The 22786-nt window shown below is 46.9% G+C and overlaps 1 protein-coding gene across 50 annotated transcripts in view; it reads left to right on the top strand.

The window, feature by feature from the left end:
- LOC138513982 (mucin-19) overlaps positions 1–22786 on the top strand; it is a 1848798-nt gene that overhangs the window by 610999 nt on the left and 1215013 nt on the right. For all 50 annotated transcript variants that reach the window (XM_069629210.1, XM_069629207.1, XM_069629194.1 and 47 more), the window contains exon 33: positions 11178–11316. In XM_069629210.1, coding sequence (XP_069485311.1) covers positions 11178–11316 — 139 coding nt within the window. The remainder of the gene's footprint in view (positions 1–11177; positions 11317–22786) is intronic.

The raw sequence follows: 22786 nt of genomic DNA, 5'->3' as shown, positions 1-22786 counted from the left end.
CGGCCTCCGAAGACCGGACGGTTGACCGAGTCGGAGACTTGGCGATAGGTCAGCCCAAAGCCGGTTTCCTGGCCCTCTCCCGCATGGATTTCAGCTGCATCTTTGCGCAGGACGTGCAGACCTCTGTGTCCTGACTAGCACCCAGACACCAGAGACAGATGTGATGGCGGACGGTCATAGAAATGTTGGCCTCGCAATCGCGGCATCGCTTGAAGCCCGAAACCCTGTGGGATGACATCACTTTGAGGTTTTCAAAGAAAAAAGCGTATTAAGTACAATAAGAACTTTGAGTATACTTGAGTCATGTTCCTGATGCAGCGTGCAAGCGCATGGAAAATAGGAACTTATTCATGGGGCGTAGTGAAGTGGTATATGTATGATGCCTGATGTCACGACCGGAACCGACGATTGACAGCCGAGTCGAGGTCCACTATGCCCCCTGGTGTAAGGTTCCCAAACAACGAAGCTAGGGATGTATATCCATCATGAGGAATCTACAGAATAGCAATCCATTGAAGCACATAGAGACCCCAAGCTCTTTTGCTGAACTTTGGGACTTTGTACTTTTTATCCAATGTGTTTTCTGTGTTTCGTTTGTTTTTTGGAGTCTGACAAACTCCATAGGCATCTTTTTACATTGTGACACACAGAACCTTCAGTGCAGTGGCACAGGGAAGTCTTTCAGATTTCCCAAAGGTTTAAATACCTTCTCTTGGATAATCTACTGTCTCCAAGAGCAGTAAAGTGAAATTGACTTTACTTACAATTGTAACTTTCTACACCCAGCACACACTATCTTACAATAGGGTGCTGGAGGGGTTACTTAGAAACCCCTTTGACTAGCTTCTCATGTAACATTTTTATGTTACCCTTTCTACAATTAATGGCTGGTGGCAGTGGTTTACCTTTGACTACCATTATGTGTTTTTACCATGGACTGCGTTCGCAGCTGCAGTAAAGCACCCATGGGTGCCAATTTTGTCAAAATGGCCCCGGTCTTCTTTTTTCACCATTTCTTGTTGGAAAGGTCCTTCTTGAGATTTACTCTGCACACCAAACCAGGTTTGGTCCCTTTGTTCATTTTGTCTTTGGCGGGATTCACGAGTGAAGCCGCCTCTGGCTCCAGAGTGTCTGGCAGTGGCAGAAAGTGAGGTAGGTGCCCGAAACTCCCTATACTTAATCCCCTTGGTTACAGGAATGCACCCTAAGGTAATTGGCTGGCTGTCTTTCCGGCAAGGACAGCCACCCTGCTGGGTGATTGGCAGCTAGGCTGGAATGAATGGGAGAACAAAACTTTTTGGCTTGGAAGGCAGAGTCGACCATTGGGCAAAGGAATCCGAAGAAGAACTTGGAAGAGATGCCTGCTGCAACTCCTTGACCGTTGGTTTTCCCGGTGAAGCCCTGCTGCTGTGCTGTAGCTCCGAATTCACCTTGACTAGAGGAGCCCTACAAGGACGACTTCTCCCCTTGAGTTGGTGGGAGCAATCAACTCCAAAGTGAACTCGTCTGGACATCCTCTCGGAGTGGGCTGTACTTCCTTGCTGCTGCAGGAACCGAACTGCCAGGGAGAGGAACATCAGATTGGAGTGCATCACTTTTAAGTCGGACCCGAGCTGCTGGAAGATCCTCCGGACTTCTAGGACGCAGGAATGACCAAGGCTGAGCCACCTCAAAAGAGTGCTGGACCCCAGATGCGAGGAAAGTCAGAAGTGGTATCCGAGAACCGTGGTGGGGCTATTTGCTATAGATGCGAGGAGCTGAAACACTGAAGTGCCACTGATTTGAAGATTGCCGGTTGCTTTCGCTGACCGTCCCATTGCAGTGCAGGAGTCCCCAGAAGACCTCCCTCTGGCCCCCGCGACTGAGGTCCAGGAACAACAGGATCTGCAGAGCTGCACAGGAACAGAAGCCAGCTGGAACCATTCCTTCTAACCAAAGGTACTGTACAGTCTATGAGGGTTTATAGTCATTCCATCGACAGCCAAAGCATCTAATGCCATACCATCCAAAAAAAGCATCTAATGGATTAAAAAAAATAATAATACTAGTAATGGGGGTTCCCCCCTAAACCCACTTTTTTTTAACCTTTAAAACACATTTTTATTCAACTAAACCCTTTACCATCTTAAAAAAATGCATTAGATGCTTTTTTTTAATGCTTTTTTTTAGATGGTTAGGCTGTCAATGCTTTTGTTGTCAATGCAATGACCGGATAGCGTCTAAGAGATCTTACCTCTTGTTGTGTAGCCTTACTTGTTCTCAGTTGAGACTCATCTTGGTTGCTTCTGTCGATTTGCTTGCATCTTCTACTACTCACAAGCCGAACAGCTTGCAGGCCTACATTGATTCTACTTTTTCTACAAAGACTTCTAAAACATTGTGCAAGACTTTTACTTACCTGAAAGAAATGCTTCAGTTCACCTTGCCTTTTTCCCAATTGACATTGGCCTAGCCTGGCACCCTGAATGACTCTTCTTCTCTCTGACATTGTGCTTACCTTTCCTTCCAGGAAGAGGTTAACCTACTTTGCATTGGGGGGTTCAAAAGTACTTACCTTCTTCAGACTAATTGTGTGATCTCTTGTATATTCTAATAACCCTTTTCTTTGACACCAATCTCAGTATTACTCTAAATGTACCAGTGATATATTGATGTCCACACTGTCCTAGATATTTAAGTCACCTTCGGGTGTAGGAAGTGCCTGTGTGCCATCCCAAATGGGTATTTGCTGATTTGGAGAAACTAAGAGTGTGTATTTTGGAGTGTATTTGTGTGTTACTGTTATATTGCCCCTTCTGAAGAAGGCTTATTGAAACTGACTGTTAAATAAATTAATAATTGTTTAATCAAGAAGCCTTGAGTGTAAGAGTTTAATTGAATACTTGTGACTGTGAATCTCTGTGTAACTACCCTACTGCTCACATTGACCCCTCTTGAGATAAGCCTGGCTGCTCAACCACACTACCAACATGTGTAGTACAGACTTATACCATAGGTTGGCTTCCTATTGCCAGGAGTACAAGGTTGTTGTAGTGCACCCAAAGGGTACTGCTCCAAATCTTGCCTAACAGTCTTCACTCAACCACACTGTCCAACTTCCTCACACGCCTGGACTTCTGCTTCACCAGATTTCCAGTTGGTCTGTCCACATTGGTCTGGAGAGGGATGCCTCTACTTTCTCGCCTGCATCCCGTCCACCAGCCTCTTTGGTCTTCTGCGCCAAAAAGCTCACCCTCTTGTGGCTCCTCCAGGGAATGGATTGACTCAGAAAACAGTCCTTCATTGGTTTTTATTTCATAGTTAGACGCATTCCCTCGCTGAACACTAGAGCATTGTTCGAAAGAACCTTCTCTATGCTTCCATAGAGCCTACCATAGAGTCTGCTCTATGCTTCCGCGCATCTTCTTCGTCCCAGTACTTTGATAGTTAGTAATCTTTAATCTTCCAGTGCTTTCTTTTGTCTCAGTGGATTTTATGTCACTGGTCCTATACAGGTACATGGGGCAGATGGGTATAATACTGGGTTAGGAAGGTCTTAGATGTCTGTCCCTGTACCAGAGGGGGAATCTCTACCAGTGGGATCCTACTACTGTGTACCACCCCCAGGGGGACTTTCGGGTAGCAGCCTCACCTCCCTGGACTCATGGGAAGGGGCTCCCCCTTGGGAAAAGTGATGACATCCAGGGATTTGTCACAGTTGCTATAATTTTAGGGGCATTTTCCTTTTGGTTAATCTTCCCATGAGTATATTCATCGTTGGTTGAGGTTTTAGTGCTGGTCTGTGCTGGTGTTAGTAGAGTTGCCACGTTTTTAGAAATGTTTTCAAAGTCAGTCTTTAGAGTGTTTGTGCAGAAGTTCCAGATTTTGATTGAGAGGAAAGATAAGTTCCTCAGTGCAATTTGTGGTTGATGCTTGAATCAGTTACTAAGGCATTATTACTGGATTGAAGTGGTCAATGGTTGGTAGTGATTTAATAGACTTGTGAAGAATTTAGGATCCATGTCATGCAAGGTGAGGTAGTCAATTTATGGTTTGAATTTAATCTTCCATTTGAACAGGAGCTAATGAAGTGTAAAGAGGACTGGGTGTGATGTATTTGTGTCTTTTGAGTCTCAGGAGCATTCTGGCTGCTGCGTTTTGGACCCTTTGTTGGCTGTAGAGTAAGTATTTTGGGAGCCAAGGTGGAGGCTCTCTGAATAGTCTAGTCTGGAGAGTGCAAGTGCGAGAAATGACATGGTCCTGTGCAGAAATCCAGAAAGCCAAAAAAGCCCACTACAACAATCGGATTCTCAACTGTGGAAACCGCAGCAAAGAACTCCACAGAATCGTATCTGAATTTGTCAAACCCACTTGCACCTCTTCCCAATCTACCTCATCAGAATCACTCTGCGACTCTCTTTCCCTCCACTTCTACACCACTGCTGTCGACAGAACGACCTCCCTTAACAACAAACTGTCCCACCTCTCCCGCCTCAAATCCTGACCAATCCAACAACCACTCCTCCCCCTGCCTCTGCAAGCCCCTCCTTACCCACCTTTGACTCCTTCAATCCCATCTCCAGAGAAGAATTTCTTGACCTTCTATCTGCTCGCAAACCTTCTGGCTCCCCCCTAAACCCGTGCCCTGCCTCAGTCCTCAAAGAAATATTCTCGTCCACCTGCGCAGGAAAGCATGCAAGAATCATCCTAAACGACTCCCTCAGCTCTGGAATCTTTCCTGATGCCTTCAAAATTGCTCATGTCAAGCCTCTTCTTAAAAAAACATCCCTTAACCCCAAAAGCTACCGTCCCATCTTGAACACCAGATTCCTTGCGAAACTCATCGACCGAACAGCATACTCCCAACTAAACGCCTTTGTCGAATCCAACAACCTCCTTGACCCTCCTCAATCTGGCTTCCGACCGCGACATGGAACCGAAACCACCCTGGCCTCAATCTGGGATGATTTTAAGATTACTGCAGACTCTGCAGGATGAGCTGCTCTAATTCCCCTCGACCTGTCTGCAGCCTTCGACACAATTAACCACTCAATCCTCCTCAACCACCTCCACTCCCTGGGAATCCGTGGAACCGCTCTGAAATGGATCGCCTCCTTCCTCAACAACAGGAAACAAATAACCCTCTTCTCCCCTTTTGTCTCAGCTCCTCGCCCAGTTAATACTGGTGTACTGCAAGGCGCATGTCTATCAGCTCTCCTATTCAACCTCTATTTGTCCACCCTCCCTGGAATCATCCGCCCACACAATATCTTGTGCTACAACTATGCCGACGATACCCAAATCATCCTTAAGCTCCACAACTCAGACTCCAACTCTCAGCCCGACCTTGCAGCCTGCCTCCTAGATATCAACCATTGGATAACTCTAAACCACCTCCTCTTAAACCCCACTAAAACCGAAATCATGGTTTGCAGCAAAACTGAGCTTCTACCTTGTGCACTTTCTTGGCCCCCTTCCATGGGGCAACCTCCCACCCCCCCAGTCACAGTAAAAAACCTTGGATGCACTATGGACTCTGGCCTAACCCTCTCCCGACAGATCAACAACGTATCTAAATCTTGTCACTACCATCTCTAAATTCTAAGGCCCATTTTTCCCTACCTCTCCTTCCCAAACAGACTTGCCGCTCTTATGTCTATTGTAATGTCGAGGCTGGACTATGCCAACTACCTTTACCTTGGAGTCCCGGCATACCACCTTAATAAACTTGAAAGAGTGCAAAACGCTGCTGCTAAAATGCTCCTAGCCCTCGGTCCAAGAGACCACACCTCACCAGCTCTTAGACCCCTCCACTGTCTCCCAGTCGGACGAAGGGCCACTTTCAAGACCCTGTGCATCACTCATCATGCTGTGCACAAGACCGGCCCTGTATACCTGCAAGATAAGTTAAAACCTTACCTCCCACCTGCATCCTAAGATCAAGCTCTGCCCTCCTTTTAGTGATCCCAACCAGTAACTCCATCAGAATCGGAGGATCCTCTTTCTCAGCATTGGCCCGACTCTGTGGAACTCGTTTCCACCTCACATCCGTCACACCCAAGACTATATGACATTCCGCAAATTACTAAAAACTTGGCTCTTCCCATAACACCAACAACAACCTTAAAGATAGATCTGAACTCCCAACAACCCCGACGACTAAATACACAATGGGACTACCATGTCCTCAATTAATTCTTCCTCTGATTCAGCTATAGACAACTGTATATGAACACTGAACAATTACCTCTGACCCACCCATAGGATTGGATGGATGGATGGATGGAGTAGATGGAGGGAATGGATGGATGGATGGAATGATGAAGAGAGTGGACTGACGAAATGGATGGATCAAATTGGTGGTGTGGATGGATGGTGGGGATGGATGGAACGACGGATGGAATAGACTGATGGAGGTGATGGAATTAATGAGTGGAATGGATGGACGCAAGTGAAATGAATAGGCTGAATGTGCGGACATGGATGGATAGGACAGATCGAAAGGAAGGATGAAACGGAAGGGATGGATGGAAGGGACGGAATGGATGGATGGAACGAAATAGAATGGATGGAACGAAATAGATGGATGGATGGAACGGAACTGATGGATGGACCGGATGGATGGAACAGAAGGATGCAACGGATGGATAAATGTGACGGTTGGGTGGATGGACAGATAGAACGGATGGACCGATGGAATGGATGGAGGGATGTAATGGATGGATGGAAGGAACTGACAGATGGAATGGATGGATGGAACGCATGGCTGATGGATTGAATGGTTGGATGATGGATGGAACGGATGGATGGATGATGGATGGAACGGATGGAACAGATGATGGATGGAACGGATGGATGGATGGAACGGATGGATGGATGGATGGAACGGATGGATGGATGGATGGAACGGATGGATGGATGGAAAGGATGGATGAAACGGATGATGGATGGAATGGATGGCACGGATGATGGATAGGACGGATGGATGGGACGGATGGATGGGATGGATGGGATGGATGGATGCATGGGACGGATGGATGGATGGATGGGACAGATGGATGGATAGATGGGATGGACAGATGGATGGCATGGACGGATGGATGGCATGGACGGATGGATGGATGGGACATATGGATGGATGGGATGGACGGATGAGACGGATGCATGGATGCATGGATGGGATGGACAGATGGGATGGATGGGATGGACGGTATGGACGGTATGGACGGTATGGATGGATGGATGGGATGCATGGGATGGATGTGATGGATGGATGGGATGGACAGATGGACAGACAGATGAGACAGATGGATGAGACGGATGGATGGGACGGATGGACGGATGGATGGATGGGTCGGTTTGATAGATGGAACGGATGGATGAAATGGATGCTAGAATGGATGGATGGAATGAATGGATGGATGGAACGGATGGATTAGACGGATTGATGAATGGGATGGATGGATGGATGGATGGGTTGGATGAATTGACCGTATGGATGGATAGGACAGATGGATAGGATAGATGGACGGATGGATGGGATGGATGGACGGAACGGATGGATGGTTAGAACGGATGGATCAATGGATGGAACTGATGCATGGATGGATAGAACATTGTGAACATTAGCCTATGCCAGACACAGTCAGGACTGTGAATGTTAGCAATGCTGCATCTAGTTAGAACTCCAAACATTAGCCTGCGTCGCATCTAGATAGGATTCTGATTGTTAAACAATGCTACACTTAGTTGGAATTGTGAATATTGGCCTAGGCAGGACCCGGACAGGATTGTGAAATGTTAGCAATGCCTCACTACTTGGTGTTGGGAAAACGGGCCTGCATCGCATCTGGATAGGACTGTGATGGTTGGCAATGCCACACTTCGTTAGAGTTGTGAACGTGGGCCTGTGCCGGACACAGACGGGATTGTGAATGTTAGCAATGCCTCACCTACTTGGAATTCGGAGACTAGTCTGCATCGCTTCTGGATGGGATTGTGATGGTTAGTAGGGCCACACTTCGTTAGAATTGTGAACGTTGGCCTGTGCCAAACACAAACGGGACTGTGAGTGTTAGCAATGCCACACTTGGTCGGAGCTGCGGACATTGGCTTGCATTGCATCTGGATAGGATTGTGACTGTTGGCAGTGCTACACTGGGTTGGAGTTATGGACATCGGCCTGCGTCGCATCTAGATGGGATTGTGATTGTTGGCAGTGCTGCACTTGGTTGAATTTGCAGACAGTGGCCTGCGTCGCTTATAGATGGGACTGGGAATGTTGGCAATGCCAAGCTCCTTTGGAATTGTGAACATTGGCCTGCACTGGGCCGATACTGGACTGTGAGTGTTGGCAGTGCCGCGCTTGGTTGGAGTTGTGGACAGTGGCCTGTGTCACTTCTTGATGGGATTGTGAGTGCTGACAATGCCACACTATTGGATTCACTGACATTGGCCTGACCTGAACGGGATTGTGAGTTCTAGCAATGCCGCATTGTTAGATTTGTGAACATTGGCCTGCGCCTGATCCGTGCTAGATTGTGAATGTTATCAATACTGCACTATGAAGGTACAGAGCTATGAACATTGGCCTGAATCTCATCTGGATAGAAATGTGAATGTAAATGTTAACATGCCCCACACGTGTATCACTGTGTACCCTGATTTCCTGTTCCCATCCTGTTGCTATATAACAACTAGAACACAGCTATACCCCTAATTAATTTGGCCTAGCTGTTCACATACGAATACAACCCAATGAACACCTCATCCGAATAAAACGGAGCTAGCCGAGCACAGTCCGGCCTAGTTGCTCACATATGCGTCCTGCAGGCCTAATGCAGCCAGAGCCCAGTCTGGGTGTCCACCCACCAGACTGCACACATTCAACTGATATCTTTGGCACCACACCTAACGCTAGGATGCAGCTACCATCTGACAATTACACCAGCTGCACACATATCTGGTGCACCCATGCACCCTACAACACTATCCTTCTCTACTGACCAGAACTACGGTTCCCGAGGGGGTTCAACCTACCAGCGCTTTGAGGTCATACCAATGATATATAGAGCTCTATATAAATGCCAAGTAACATAACATGACGTTCCTGGTAGGCCATGATGCGTTGGATAGCATTGCGCTGGAAGAATCACCTCGTTATTATGGCTTTAAAATGGGTTTCAGTGTAAGTTGACTGTCCATCATGATTCGTAGGATTCGGACTGTTGTTGGGGGGAAGTGTGCATGTGCCCATTACATCTTGTCAATAGACTGGAATGGGGTTTAGTGCTGTCATCCTACAGATCATAAGCTCTGTTTGGTTGTTTTTTTGCCATCTGTGACAACGATTTCAGAGTCTTGAGGATGGCTCAAGACTTTTCTTTTTTTTCAATTGAGGGTATGAGAGCCGTTCCTCCATAACCACTGGTTAGTTCCAGAGATTGAAACCCCGTACTGTTTACAACCTTCTCTTCTGTTTTTGATGGTATCACCCATATACTACCACCAGGCATAGGATCACTCCTTAAGTGATGTCACCCAGCTGCTGTGATCACCCCATATTGCTCGCCCCGGACAGGCTTGGGACTTTGTCACAGGTCTCATTAGGGTAGTAAGAGAGACCTGTCCTGGATTTCCAGAAGAACCCATCCAGTCTCATGTATTTGTGAATCTTTTAGAATTGGGAGCTTGTGCCAAACGTATTACTAATATTGGAGAGATGATAAACGCAGATAGATCCTTCCCACATCTGAAGATTCAGGATAGCCGGGACCAATAATTTGGCAGGGCCCTCACTTAAATGTAATGGCAAAAATATTTTCTTGACAACAAAAATGTATCTTGTAACTCTCGATTCAAACAAAGACAATATAATATGATTCAAAAGATATATGTGACCCAACATTTGAAACATAAATTAGAAGCCTCCTAACATGAACATGGTCACTACTCAAATGCCATATTTTTCTATATGTTTCTGTCAATACTGGTGCTGGAGCTCCATTGGGATAAGGTCATAGGAAAATTAAAGAGAGCTCCAGGAAAGACTGGTCAAGTAATCCTGTATTCTAACCAAGCGCAACCAATCGATCGGACATACAAAAACAAGCCTCTTGGGGGGTAAGACCTTCCTCCAAACCGCACGGTGCATGAGGAAATGAAGTAACTCAACGCACCAAGCACTTAGGCAAAAGGTCGGGTGAAGAAGGCTTATTCTGCTGACCCCACCCTGACTGCAGCAAAAAAGGACTGCTCCAGATCTTGCCACCTCTGCCTTAACCTTCTCTACTGCTGTTACCTCCTTCTGGGTACTCTCCCCTACCGATGTTACCCCTCATCCCTGTTCCTCTCAATTCTCACCACATCCTTTTCCTCTCCACTGACACCATCTCTTCAGCCTCCTCGTCTTCCATAGCTCTTCAATCTCCAGCCTTCTCCAAACAAAAGCCTCTGCTCCAGCAAACCCCACTACCGTAGTACCACTCAATGCCTGGTTTTATTTGCCTCTTTTTTCTGGACTTATGTTGGAGTTAGGGTGAGGGTTTGACACAAGAATTGCATTGGCCAAATCATTTGAGTACACAGAGAGCTGATATGAGTTCAGGGTTGGAGTCAATCTAATATCTGGGCCGTTTGCCATGTTGCATTCCAGAGTTGTCCTTCTGACTGTCCCCAAGGCTACTTTACTGAGCTGAGGGCTGTGGTGTTTTCAGCTTGTAATTTATGGGCTCGGTGCTATGCATGCCGTACATATCCATGTACTTATCATATGTACATGCATGTGTGCACTTCCAGCTGACAGGCGCAAGCTACAGTGGAAAAAGAGTGTGGTGTGTTGAAAACAGGCGCAGTGCAGATGTATTCCCCATCTTCGCGTGCGTGCAAGGATGGAACGACCCCATTGCAGTCTGCTGTTACTACATCCAGAGGGCAAGCAGATGGACACACCTGCGTGCCCATGCAGAATTCGAGCCCAATCAGACGCCAGGCCTAATTTCCCAGTGCTCACTGTTAAACATGTAAACCCTTTCAGACTGTTGTTGGAAGAGTGTTTCCCTGCAAGTATTGATACAGTCGTCATCTGACATTTGGATTCACAGTTTATTCTGTAAAAATGTTTTATTGTCGTGACAGCTAAGCTGATGAACCTTGATAATGCCTGTCGATGATCTCTCATTCAATAATATATTTTACAGTAATTGCAATGGCGGAACATGGAACTGCACCAAAGGTTCATGTCCTGGAAAATGCAAAATTGAGGCAGGGGGGCTGATGACCACCTTTGACTCCAGATTCTACGCGTTATTCCAGCCATGTACTTACGTGTTAGTAGATGTAAGTTATTACACCATTCTACATGTTCTTTCCATATTCTTTCTTTTAACCTTTTGTTCATTGATGTTCTTTCTTTTCATGTATATGAAAGACACGTGAAAGGAGCGTACACAGGGCTTTCTGTACCTTTTGTTTTGACCAGCTCTACATATCCCCGCCTAGTGGGGACTCCTTTATGACCAAACGTGCCCTGCAAAACTCGCGTAACTCGCAGAAGGAAAACAAGAATGAATACAACTTTAAATGCGTGTCACGCGACAAAGGCTTCAGCAGTTTGGAAATGCATTCCTATTGTGAACTAGGAATATGTTACTCATCTTTAAATCATGCACGTAAAGTGGGTGTAAATACTAAATAAAGGGGGTTCCGGGACGAGCTACACAACACTGTCCTAAACCAGATGCCCCGATACATAATACAGACCATGTTCTGTTTTCTCTACAGTATTTGTGTCAGAATGTTGCTTAATTATGTTTTCCCTGAAAATGTGTAATGCATAGTGTCACTCATTTTACAATCAGTTGTTGGTTGCACTTTTAGTTCTGTCCTCAAAGACTACATAGTTGGTGAAGGGAATCATCCCGTTTATTGCTCTACCTACCTCTTATTTTTAAATTACCACTTAATTACAGTTCGGAATTGTATGCTATATCTACTGCACGGCATACTTAGAAAGTATGACATGGGCTATTTAAAACACTGCTTCCTTTTCCATTAACTCCACGTGTGTAATGAGGCCCTGCGTGAGAGTTGTTGAGCAGATGATGTATGCTATGATATAGTATTTATAACGCGCATGTACACAAGTGATTCTAGGCGCGACAAGGAAGGGGAAACAGAGTGAGGACAAAAACAACGATCTTAGTAGGCGTTGTGTCATTCAGATCGCGCAAGTGCAGAGAAGTGGAAGCGCAAAAGTGCTGAGGGAGGCCGGGAGGGTAGAAGTGCAGGTAACTCAATAAGTGCATCCAGTGGGTGGCTCATAAGTGCAGAGAGAAGGGACTATAGGGTTGCAGATACAGACCATATGTGCTGGGGTAGCCCGGAGATCAGTGCAAGGGTAATTGGACATGCAGGAGCCTGGGCCTGAGTTCAGAGGGTAGCCAGGTGAGCAGTGCGTGGAGCAGTTGGGACATCAGCAGGGGAGTGGAAGAGAGAAAGCGGAAGCGAAAAGGAAGGTCTTGAGTTGCTTCCGGAACCGGAGGTGGATCTGCTCAAGTTTGAGAGAGGCAGGGAGTCTGTTCCAGAGGGAGGCCCCAGCCGAAGAGAGAGATCTGCCCCTAACTCTCTGCTTGGAAAAGCATCTGACTCTCAGAGAGTTGGAAGTGGATGAGCAGAGAGCTCGCAAAGGGAGATGTTTAGGAAGAGAGAGTTGGAAGTTTTGTGGTCCCAGATATCGAGAAAGCTTTTTGGACGATGCAAAGGGTCTTGAACTTGATCCTTACCACTACAGGGAGCCAGTGAAGAGATTTCAGAGCTGGAGAGATACGATCCCTGGGCTCGAGACCAAGAACAAGTCTTGCAGTCCTGTTCTGGATAAGTTGTAGAGGTCAGAGAGTAGAGGCAGGCAGATTTAGAAAGACGTTGTTGCAGTAGTCCAGCCTAGAGAGGACCAGAGCTCTGCAGACAGTGAGCTTCTGGGGGAAAGTGAGGAAAGGAAGAATACCTTTGAGGAGGTGCAGCTGATAGTTTAACTTCTTAAAGACATCAGAGATATGAGGAGAGAAGGAGAGGGTAGAGTCGAAGACGACACCAAGGTTTCTAGCCTCACAAGTAAGAGCAGGAAGAGGGACCCAAGTGGGTGGCCAGGGAGAGAGAGGAAAGGAGGGAGCTGGTGTTCCGATGAGGAGGATCTAAGTCTTAATGGCATTAAGGCAGAGATCATTGGCGGCACATCATTCCTGGATTGTGGCTAGACAGTCTGGTATGAGGGAACTGGAAGAGGCGGCTGAGGGGAGCCTGAAAGAGAGCTCAGTGTCATCCGCATGACATTGAAAGTTAGAGAAGAAAGTAGCAATGTGATGGGCAAGAGGTGCCAGGTATTGGTTGAAAAGCCAAGTAGGAAGGTTAGACCCCTGGGGAACAACACAAGTAGAGAGAGAGATAGAAGAGAGGAAAGACCCCAGTTGGACGTGTGAGGGTCAGTCAGTGAGAAAGGCGGTCACCCAGGCCAGGGCCTGATCAGTGATACCCAGGTTATCACAGAGGCGATTGAGCAGGATAGCATGGTTGACAGTATCAAAAGCAGAAGAAAGATCGAGGAGACTGAGGACAGAAGGAAGGTTAGAGTCAAGGTTAGAGAGCAGGTCTTGACAGGTTTTCAGGAGAGCAGTTTCGGTGCTTCTGGCAGCTCTGAAGCCAGACTGATGGTTGTGGAGACAACTAACAGATTCAGTGTGCAGATTAAGATGGGAGATGGTCAGCTTTTCCAAGAGTTTGCCCAGGAAAGGAGTAATGGAGATCAGGCAATAGCTGGAGAGGAAGGCTCGCCAGAGGGCTTCTTTAGAAGGGGATGCACAAGGGAGTGCTTAAGGGGGAGGCGAAGGTTCTAGTGGCAAAGGAGTGATTGCAGAAATCGGCCAGGTTTGGAGCAAGGGTGTCAATTTGGTCCGATGGTTTTAGATGAGCAGGGGAGAACCTGCTTTGACAACACTTTCATAGATCGGACCAGTCTAGAAACATTGTCTGGGGTAAAAAAAGGAAAGGAGGAGAAAGGAGGGAGAAAGACGGCCACATGTGGGCCAGGAGTGAAGTAGGAGGAGGAGGAGGAGGAGGTAGAGAAAGAGAGGGTGTACAAGATGTCCTGAATTTTAGTGATGAAGTGAGAAGCCAAGGCCGTGCAGGGGGACTGGGAGGGAACAGGAGAGGTAGAGACTGCATCAGGATTGACCAGATCCTTGCAGATTTTGAAGAGTTCAGCCGAGTTGTTAGATGTCGCAGAGACGCAGGCTTGGATGTGGGCTCTCTTCTTAGCGAGGACAGAGAGTCTGTATTGCCTCTGGAGCAGGCAGCAGGCCATTTTGTCAGGAGGTGTGCCTGATGCCCTCCACTTCCTCGCAGCCACCCTACACTTGCGTTTAAGGGTGACAAGGTCGGAATCGTACCAAAAGTTGCACTTGGATTTGGACTTCAAACGGATCTTCATGACAAAGGCAAGGACATCAAGAGTGTTACAGATAGCTTAGATAGGACTGTGTCAGGGTGTGAGTCAGCCAAAGGTGCAGAAGGAGGAGAGAAGGTAGCGTCAAAAGTTTCAACTGACACATGCTTCATTGGTCGGGTGACCGAGAAGGTAGGTGGCAGTGCTGGAGTCGGCTTGGCCTGAGGGCCTGAGGGGTAGAGAGAGTGAGGTGGGAGGAAAGGAGAAAGTGATCACTCCAGGAGACAGGAGTGGTGGGAGGTTTAGAGAAGGGGAGGTCTGAGGAGATCAGAACACCCAGGGTGTGCCCTGCAGAGTGAATGGCGCCAGAGGGAAGAATAGAGAGAGAGAGAGTCGCTGAGGTTGTGAAAGAGCCCAGAAGAAGAGCAAGTAGCATCCAGGTGGATGTTCAGGTCTCAGAGGAGGAGAAGTTGAGAGGTAGAGGCGAGGAGAGGTCAGCCCACTCAGATAGGAAGAGGGCGACCTGGCCAGGCGGCCTTTAGATAGTTACCACAGTGAGAGAAAGGGCAGGAGAGATACAGAGCTTGCAGACCAGGCATTCAAAGGAAAAGTAGTACTGAATAGGAATGATAGAAGCAGGGTTCCTGGCGAGCTAGTCCACAACATGGTAGATGTTGTTCTTTAGCTCTTGTGTTTTGCTTTTTAATTTAATTCAATCATTTCATTAAACATGCTCAAGGACCATAAATGTATAGTTTTCCCAACTGGTAAGAAGACCATTGATCACTAGTATAAAAACGTATATAGAAATGGTTGCCGATGACACAGACGTCACATCCATCTTTATTGTAGTGGGTGGGTGTGAACGGGTTATAGCCTGGTGCAAAATGATAGATGCTGTGCATGAGGGGAGTCTTTCAATAAAGGAATATTAGGACTAAGCCTCTTTCAACTAAGGTCTAGACTGATAAGGCACAGGGCCTCTTCTGGGATAGTTCCATGTAGAGTTGGCCGAATATATGTGGCTGTCAGAAAGTGAGCATCCAAATACCAGAGGAGAGAAAGGAGTTGAAGGTTTAGTGTGCATACCATTTTTGAGAAGATAGAGTAGAAAAGGAAGGATTTTTGGTGGGCAGCTTGACATGATCCTGGCCACCATTGCCTAGGCATCACATGGCAAGAAAGCACATGAAATACTTAAGATTAGAGCTTCTAGCCAAAGCATGTTGGGAAATACCCGGAAGCAGGATAATAGTTCCTGAGCATCTACAATGGTAACAGACATGCAACACACTGAGGGCAGACAATTACAGGCAGAATCTTTGTCGGATTCACTGTGGATCTAATTGGCACAAAGCCTCTCTTGTGGGGTTGAAGCTGAAAGGCAAGGTCACAGATATCTAATGGACTTTGGCCATCTCAAGGCACCTCAAATTGACTGCCTCTTTTGGGGTCGGACCAAGCCTGATTTGCATATTGTTTTTCCCCTTCTGTAATAGCTTGGCAGGCTGAAAAACGATGGTCTGGAGTGTTGCCCAGAGCTATGCCCGTGGTTAGGTTATGATTAATTCAACACCTTCCAGCCATCACCTTTTTGTTTTGCTAAAGTCACCCCGAGTGGGACGGGTATGCCCAGACATGGGTCCCGAGTCTGCCCGCCTAGAGACCCAAGCCTCTCTTCACCGGAGATGCTCAACAAGGCTAAAACATGTCTGGGGATGCTTGCGGTCTCGTGCAGAAGGGATGTGACCTAGCAGTTCGGGCTGGACTGCCCCTTTTGGGGTAGGACCAAGTCGGATTTGTATATGGTTTTTCCCCTTCTGTAATGTCTTGGCAGGCTGAAAAATGATGGTCTGGAGGGTTGCCCAGAGCTATATCCGTAGTTATGATTAATTCAAAACCAGGGCTCAAGTCGAGGGTAGACGCGGGGGGACGGAGTCCACCCACTTTATTCAGAGGGTGGACTCAGCCCCCCGCCCCCAGCTAAAATGAGAAACATTGAATGTCTTCTTTGAATTTATGCATTTTAGACAACCTCGGTGATCAAACCGCAGTCATTATGTTTGTAGGCCAGACACTTCACCACTGCATTATATAACCTGATTGAAATTAACATACAACTAAAAGGTGAAATGTCGCATTTGGGTACTGCATGTCCCAGGGAAAACATTTGTATTGGTTCTTGGAGCTTAAAACATGCACACCTTTTAACGTTTTCAAAAACACTATTAGAAGAAAATATTCTCTCTTGGTTTTGTGTGTGTTGATTTTATGAAGGGCAAATGCCATTCGTCCTGTTTAATTTGGGTGCTTATGCAAAGCCAATTTAATGAAATGTGCATATTTCACGCATTTGTTGATGAGTCCCCCCACTTTAATTTTTAGGACTTGACCCCTGTTCAAAACCTTCCAGCCATCACCTTTTTGTTTTGCTAACCTCAAATTGTATGTGGCACACTTTTGCATAGTGATATCATGTTCCACCTGTTAGGGACATCTTTAAAAACACAGTTTTATTGAAGAAAGTGGCAGATGTGCCTGGTGAAGGATATATATAACTGTACGTTTCCTCCCTATGCCTTCTTCAGGACAAGGGGGCCTCAATTCCTAACATGCACTTTCTTTTAATCTTTTTGGGGAAGTTCATACGTCCTTTCTACCTGTTTAACTGAACAGAACACATTATGGTTCAGAAATTGCATAACAGGCACAATCCCTCGGATTCTAATAGATGAAACTTTTTGTGGATGATATTTACCAAATCCCATTAAGGTGTAGAGAAGGGGCCGCCACATCAGCATACAAAAAGTTCCCACCACCAACTCTGGTCCTGGGGTTGATTTAGATGGTTGCAAATCCGCAGAACCTTCACAATGAATAACGCACCCATCTGTAATGTGTATCCTTCAAAATTATTTGTGATTTCACTACAGCAGACACAAATAAAAGTGACAAAGTGCAAAGGCCACAGCGCTTGGACATAACACACCATTATTCTAGTCTGAGTCATCGTTGAAACATATGCAAAAACAAACTAACTTTTAGAAACTATCGCCTTAACACACTTTTCAGAGCTTCTATTTACCCAACGCTGGGCTATAAGAATTCTTCTGAACATTTTGTGGACATTAAATCATTCCAGTATACCATTGTATGGTGAAAGCTAAAACTTGCAAAGAATTGCTTTGAATCTATACTATTATGTGATGTGAAGTTAATGACACACATGAATGGTAGTCCAACCCTGCCTGAGTATGATCTTTCAAGCAATTAATGTATGAGGATGCTAGTCCAAGTCCCAATAGCATGAGAGCAAGAGTGAAAGTCACAAAGTCTAAAAACTGCAAAAATCTAAAGTTCACAATCTAGGGTCAAAACCGGGAAAACACATGCAGACTAATTAGAGAAATCAGGAAACCAGGGGTTACCAGAGCCAAGTTTGAGTCCAGACGGAGCCACAGGAAGTCAGGCAAAATAACAGGAGTCAAGAGCACCCCAGCAAGATAATCTTATTTTAGAGCAATGGGTCTCTCGATTTCGCTGTACATATGTATTTATTTTTCCATTTGTATAGCACACTAAGCCCTCGGGCATCCAGGTGCTCTTACATGACCAGTTAATTGCAGGAACATAGCATCAGAACTGGGACGAGAGAGCAAAACAGTAAATAAACAGTGAGGGGCTTTGGGACAGTCCATAGGTAGAACAAGTTTATGAAAATAAAACTTTCCGGGAGATTCAGTAGGAATGTTCCGCTCGCAGGGTTGGTGGGAGTGCATTCCACTGTTTAGCTATGATAGCTGGGAAGCTTCAGCCTCCTGCTTTTGACCGTTTAAATTTAGGCATAGTGAGGCGATGAGCCTAGGCCAATCTGTTGGGTTTAGAAGAGGTTACTTTAGAAGCCTTCTGCAAAAGGTAAGGGTAGCTTCCGAGAGACATCTGTAGGTGATTGAAGTTTTTGAATCGAATCCTCTTTCAGATGGGGAGCCAGTGAACTTTTCCTCTCGCTGTTGTGATGTGTTCAAGCTTTGGAATGCTTAGTGCTGCTCTGTGGGCATTGTTCTGAATGACCTGGAACTTCCTGATGTTATGTTATGATGTACCTGCAAAGAGCACATTGCAGTAGTCCAGTCCACAGCCTATGGTGTATGTGGCAGAGGAGGCAATGGAGTTCACATGAGGTGTGAGTGAGAGGGCAGTGTCCGGGTAGATTCCAAGTGTGTTCACTGACCGAGAGACTGAAATCGGTATGCCCTCAATGACAAAGGCTGTGTACTGGGGGGTCAAACTTCTTAAGCAAGGAGGCCACCAGGAGGATCTCTGCTTTTTCATTGTTTAGGTACAGTCGGTGCGTGGCCATCCAGCTTTAAATGCTCGAGTATATGGAGTTCCGATGGTTGGAGTCTTCCAAGTAGTTGCCAGGGAGAGGGGGTAGTATCTGTGTGTCATCAACATAGTTTGTATATGATATGTCGATGGAGTCAAGGAGGATGAAAAGGGGCTTTGTATTCCTGCAGTCTTCCAAGACAGATGCAGTGTTGGCACCAGGATGTATAGACTCATGGTATTTGTAATGTGTGCTTGGTAATCTGCGTTGCATAAACAGAGAATGGAGTGGTAGAGGAGAAGTCAGAGTGAGGGCTCCACCCAGAACCTGAGAGCATTAGACTAGGCCCAGGTGAGAGAGGCGTATCTGAGAGAGGCATATCTTTAACAATCAGGACGGAAAAACTGATAATCAAGTGGTGTCTAACCAGCCTCATATTTTCCCAAAGCCGGACACCTGCGGAAGACCTTGGGGTATTAGATGGGAGACTTTATAAGAGAGACAAGATGAGCCAACTCAAAGCTCTGAAGACTATAGCTTTGAAAAAGTATAGACAGTGAAGGCCAAGAAACATGTGCACCGCATGCTAAGTCGCAGAGACTGTGGCTAACTGTTTTTACCTCCGAGAAAGTGTGCTGAACTAGGGAGATAGGGAAGGATTGAGGCACATGGCCTTAATGAGAGCCAAAGTTATAACTGTGATAACATGAACCCTGTCCTCTTGGTTCAATCAAAGCCCAAATCCCTTCTTTCATTGGACAGAATTAAAGAAATGATGAACTTGCGGGCGCTGTGGAGTGGCAAGCCAAGATGGCAGACGTGGATGGACCAGATGTGTGTCTAGCTCCATCTGAACCCGCCAGATTTCTAATACGGATACGCCGTCCTGTTCTCCAGACGCCTGAGCTGTTGTGATACCGCTACTGGTTTGTGCAATGTCCTTTTCGGGAGGCGATGCGGCCGTGAACTACCAGAGCGAGTGGCCCGCGCTCACCCATCTAACTGCGTGGAGGAGCTACTGTGCCGCTGGGGGCTGGGCTGGTGCAGCCGCCGCCCAGTAAGGAACATTATGGGCGAGTCCAGTGCTGGTGGCGGTGGCGCTGCTGATGAGATGGAGGTTGGGCACTGAAAATCCACTGTTTATGACGAGTCCTATCTCAATGCCAAGGATTTTTTCGGCAAGATTATCTTCTGGTAATGAGATGGCTTTATCAATCAAGGTGGGAAGATGCTTAAGGGGATTGAAGTTAGTAATAGATTGAATTGTTAGCAGTGATTTGAATTCTTGTTTCTTTTTTTATGATATTTGCTGTTTTTGTTTGTATTCAGACTATGTAAAAGTACTGGTGGATTTTATTTTTTTTATTTTGATGTATTGTATGTTGAAATGTGTTAAAAGTCAAATTTTGGCTATTGCACAATAAAAAAATAAATAAAAAAAAAGAAAATCCACTGGTGGCGCCGGTGATGAAACTGAGTGCGGCGGCTTGACTGAGGAAGCGGGAGACCTACCGGGTTCCATGGCGGAGCGAAAGGGATTGAGCCACTGACCGCGAGGATCCGGATATACGCGGCTATGCTCACCCTCTGAGTTGTGAGGGCCTCACTGAGCTGAGTCATCCGCTGTCCGGCCAGGGCTAGATAGAGCCCGCAGGCACATCGTGCTGCGTGGTTTGGGTGGTGGCTGCGGCGCGGCAGAGTCACTGGTTGCGGCCAGGTGAGGTTTGCAGGGGCTCTCCGGTGCTACTCCTGTGGAGCCGTAGTGAGGGATCGGCTGGCCTGGAGACTATGCTCTGACTTGGGAATCCCAGACATTGACATCGGCGATCCTGTAACTCTAAACACGACAGCTGGAAGTGCCATCGGCTGGGACGGCAGGTGGTGCACACAAACTGAAGGCTGGGTACACAGCAAAGGCCACATCATATGGCAAGAGGCAGCAGCAGGTGGGCTATATCCATCAGTGGTGGAGTTCAACGGTAGCAGTGTGCATGCAGAGATCTCAGCTGACCATTAGGCCTACGTGGGTCTGCGCACTGGCAACCAAGGAGACTCTCTAGAGGCCCTGTGCTGTGGCATCTCCACTACTACAACACTGACCACTGGCTAGGACCATGACAAAGGGAGCGGGTGCAAAGAAAGGAGGTGCAATGGACCATTTTACTACCCCAGCGGCAAAACAGCCTGCAGGCCCTGGAGACCAGCCTCAGCTGCCGGGAGAAGTGGTGACACTGCAGACGTGAAATGCCCCTGAACTACACCATGTACTAGAGACAGTGCAAAGAGGTTTCGAGTCATTTAATACTAAACTAGATGGCATTAAGGGCGCAGCTCGAAAGATAAACACACTGCATCACGGAGGCTGAGGGTCATATCAGCAATACTTAGGATAGCGTGGTAGCTTTGCAAACAGTGGTGTCTACTCTAACCGAAGACATGGGGCGAGTGAAAGCCGAATGCGAAGACCTGGAATCCAGGTCACGGAGGAACAATGTACGCATTATTGGGGTCCCGGAGGATGCACTGCATGGTAACATTGAGTTCGCTGAAGAAGGCCTGCTGTGGGACCACGGCTGGTCACCTCACTTCATAGTGGAACGTGCACACAGGGGTCTGGCAGCCAAACCCAAGCCCGGGGACTAGCCCCACTCCATTGTTGCCCCCATACTGAACTCTCGCGATAGAGACCTAATACTGCGGGCAGCATGTGAGAAAAAGGTCCTTCAGATGGGGTCGAAAACCATCCATGTTTACCTGGACTGCACAATAGCGGTGCAGTGTGAGAGGCGCACATTCCAGGGAGTCAAAAAGTTACTGAGGGAAAGAAATGTGTAATAGACTATGATGTTCCCGGCACGTCTCAGGACACAATCCACCTGCAAAAATGACTTATTTACTGTACCGGAAGAAGCAACGTCATTCATCGAATCTAGAATCCCACTCTCCGGGAATGGTGCTGGAACTGTCGATTAAATCCCAGGAAGGAGACTGCTGTTGCCATGGCTCTTGACACGGAAAAAGTCTTTGACACAGTCTCATGGCCCTTCTTATTCAAGGTGCTGCTGAACTATGGCTTTGGGCCTAATTTTATCTCGTGGATCCACCTGTTATACTCGCACCCACATGCCAGGGACTGTACTAATGGCACCTCCTCTCAAACTTTGGCAAAGGAGGGCGGCACGAAACAGGGATGTCTCCTATCGCCTTTACTTTTTGCATTGGTAATCAAACCTTTGGCTAACCTCATTTGTGCACGATTTGGGGGGCGCGGGCTTGCAACTGGGGGGAGGCTCCCAGATAATCGCTCTATATGCCAGCAACATTTTTTTGTACATTAGAGATCCGCAGCTCCATCTGAACAAAATCCTGGAAACGGTCATGGAGTTTGGTCGACACTCAGGGCTATGGCTCAACTTTACCAAGTTAGAGTTGTTCCCATTGACAGATGCCACACACCAAATAGACACTGGCACGGTAGCCCGCACGCAAACTTTGACCTTTGACTTGAACTATGGCAGTTACCTAACCAGCCTCAGAGTAAAACTGGTAAGATGGGGTCATCTCCCACTTTCAATGGCTGGGAGACTAGCTCTGATCAAAATGGCTATAGTACCCAAGCTACTGTACTACTTTCACAATATTCCTATGTGGCCGGGACAGGCATTTTTCACTGAGCTTGTGGGCCTGTGTTCGTCTTTTGTATGAGTCAAGAAGGGGGTTGTACGTATGAAGTGGAAAAGACTGGCTCAACTGGCCAGGAGGGGAGGCCTGGGAGCACCGGATTTTGAGTTATATTATCTAGCAGCACAGGCGCATTATGCATCATACTAGGTTGAGGGGCGTCCGGACCTTCCCCACTCCCGACTGGAAAAGCTGAGGGTGCAGTCGACCCCACTGATCTTACTTCTGACTGGTAAAAAATACTGAACGGCTCATTCATTAGATCCAGTGGAAGCGACATGGAAGGCTTAGAATAAACTGTATATAAAAACAAATACGCAGCCACCATATGATCGTAACCTACCATTATGGATAATGACGGG

The sequence above is a fragment of the Ambystoma mexicanum genome, chromosome 12 (genome assembly GCF_040938575.1).
Source record: "Ambystoma mexicanum isolate Mex_15411 chromosome 12, UKY_AmexF1_1, whole genome shotgun sequence".
NCBI classification, from domain to species: Eukaryota; Metazoa; Chordata; class Amphibia; order Caudata; family Ambystomatidae; genus Ambystoma; species Ambystoma mexicanum.
The sequence above is the reverse complement of the archived record's forward strand: the minus strand, read 5'-3'. Positions and strand labels throughout refer to the sequence as shown.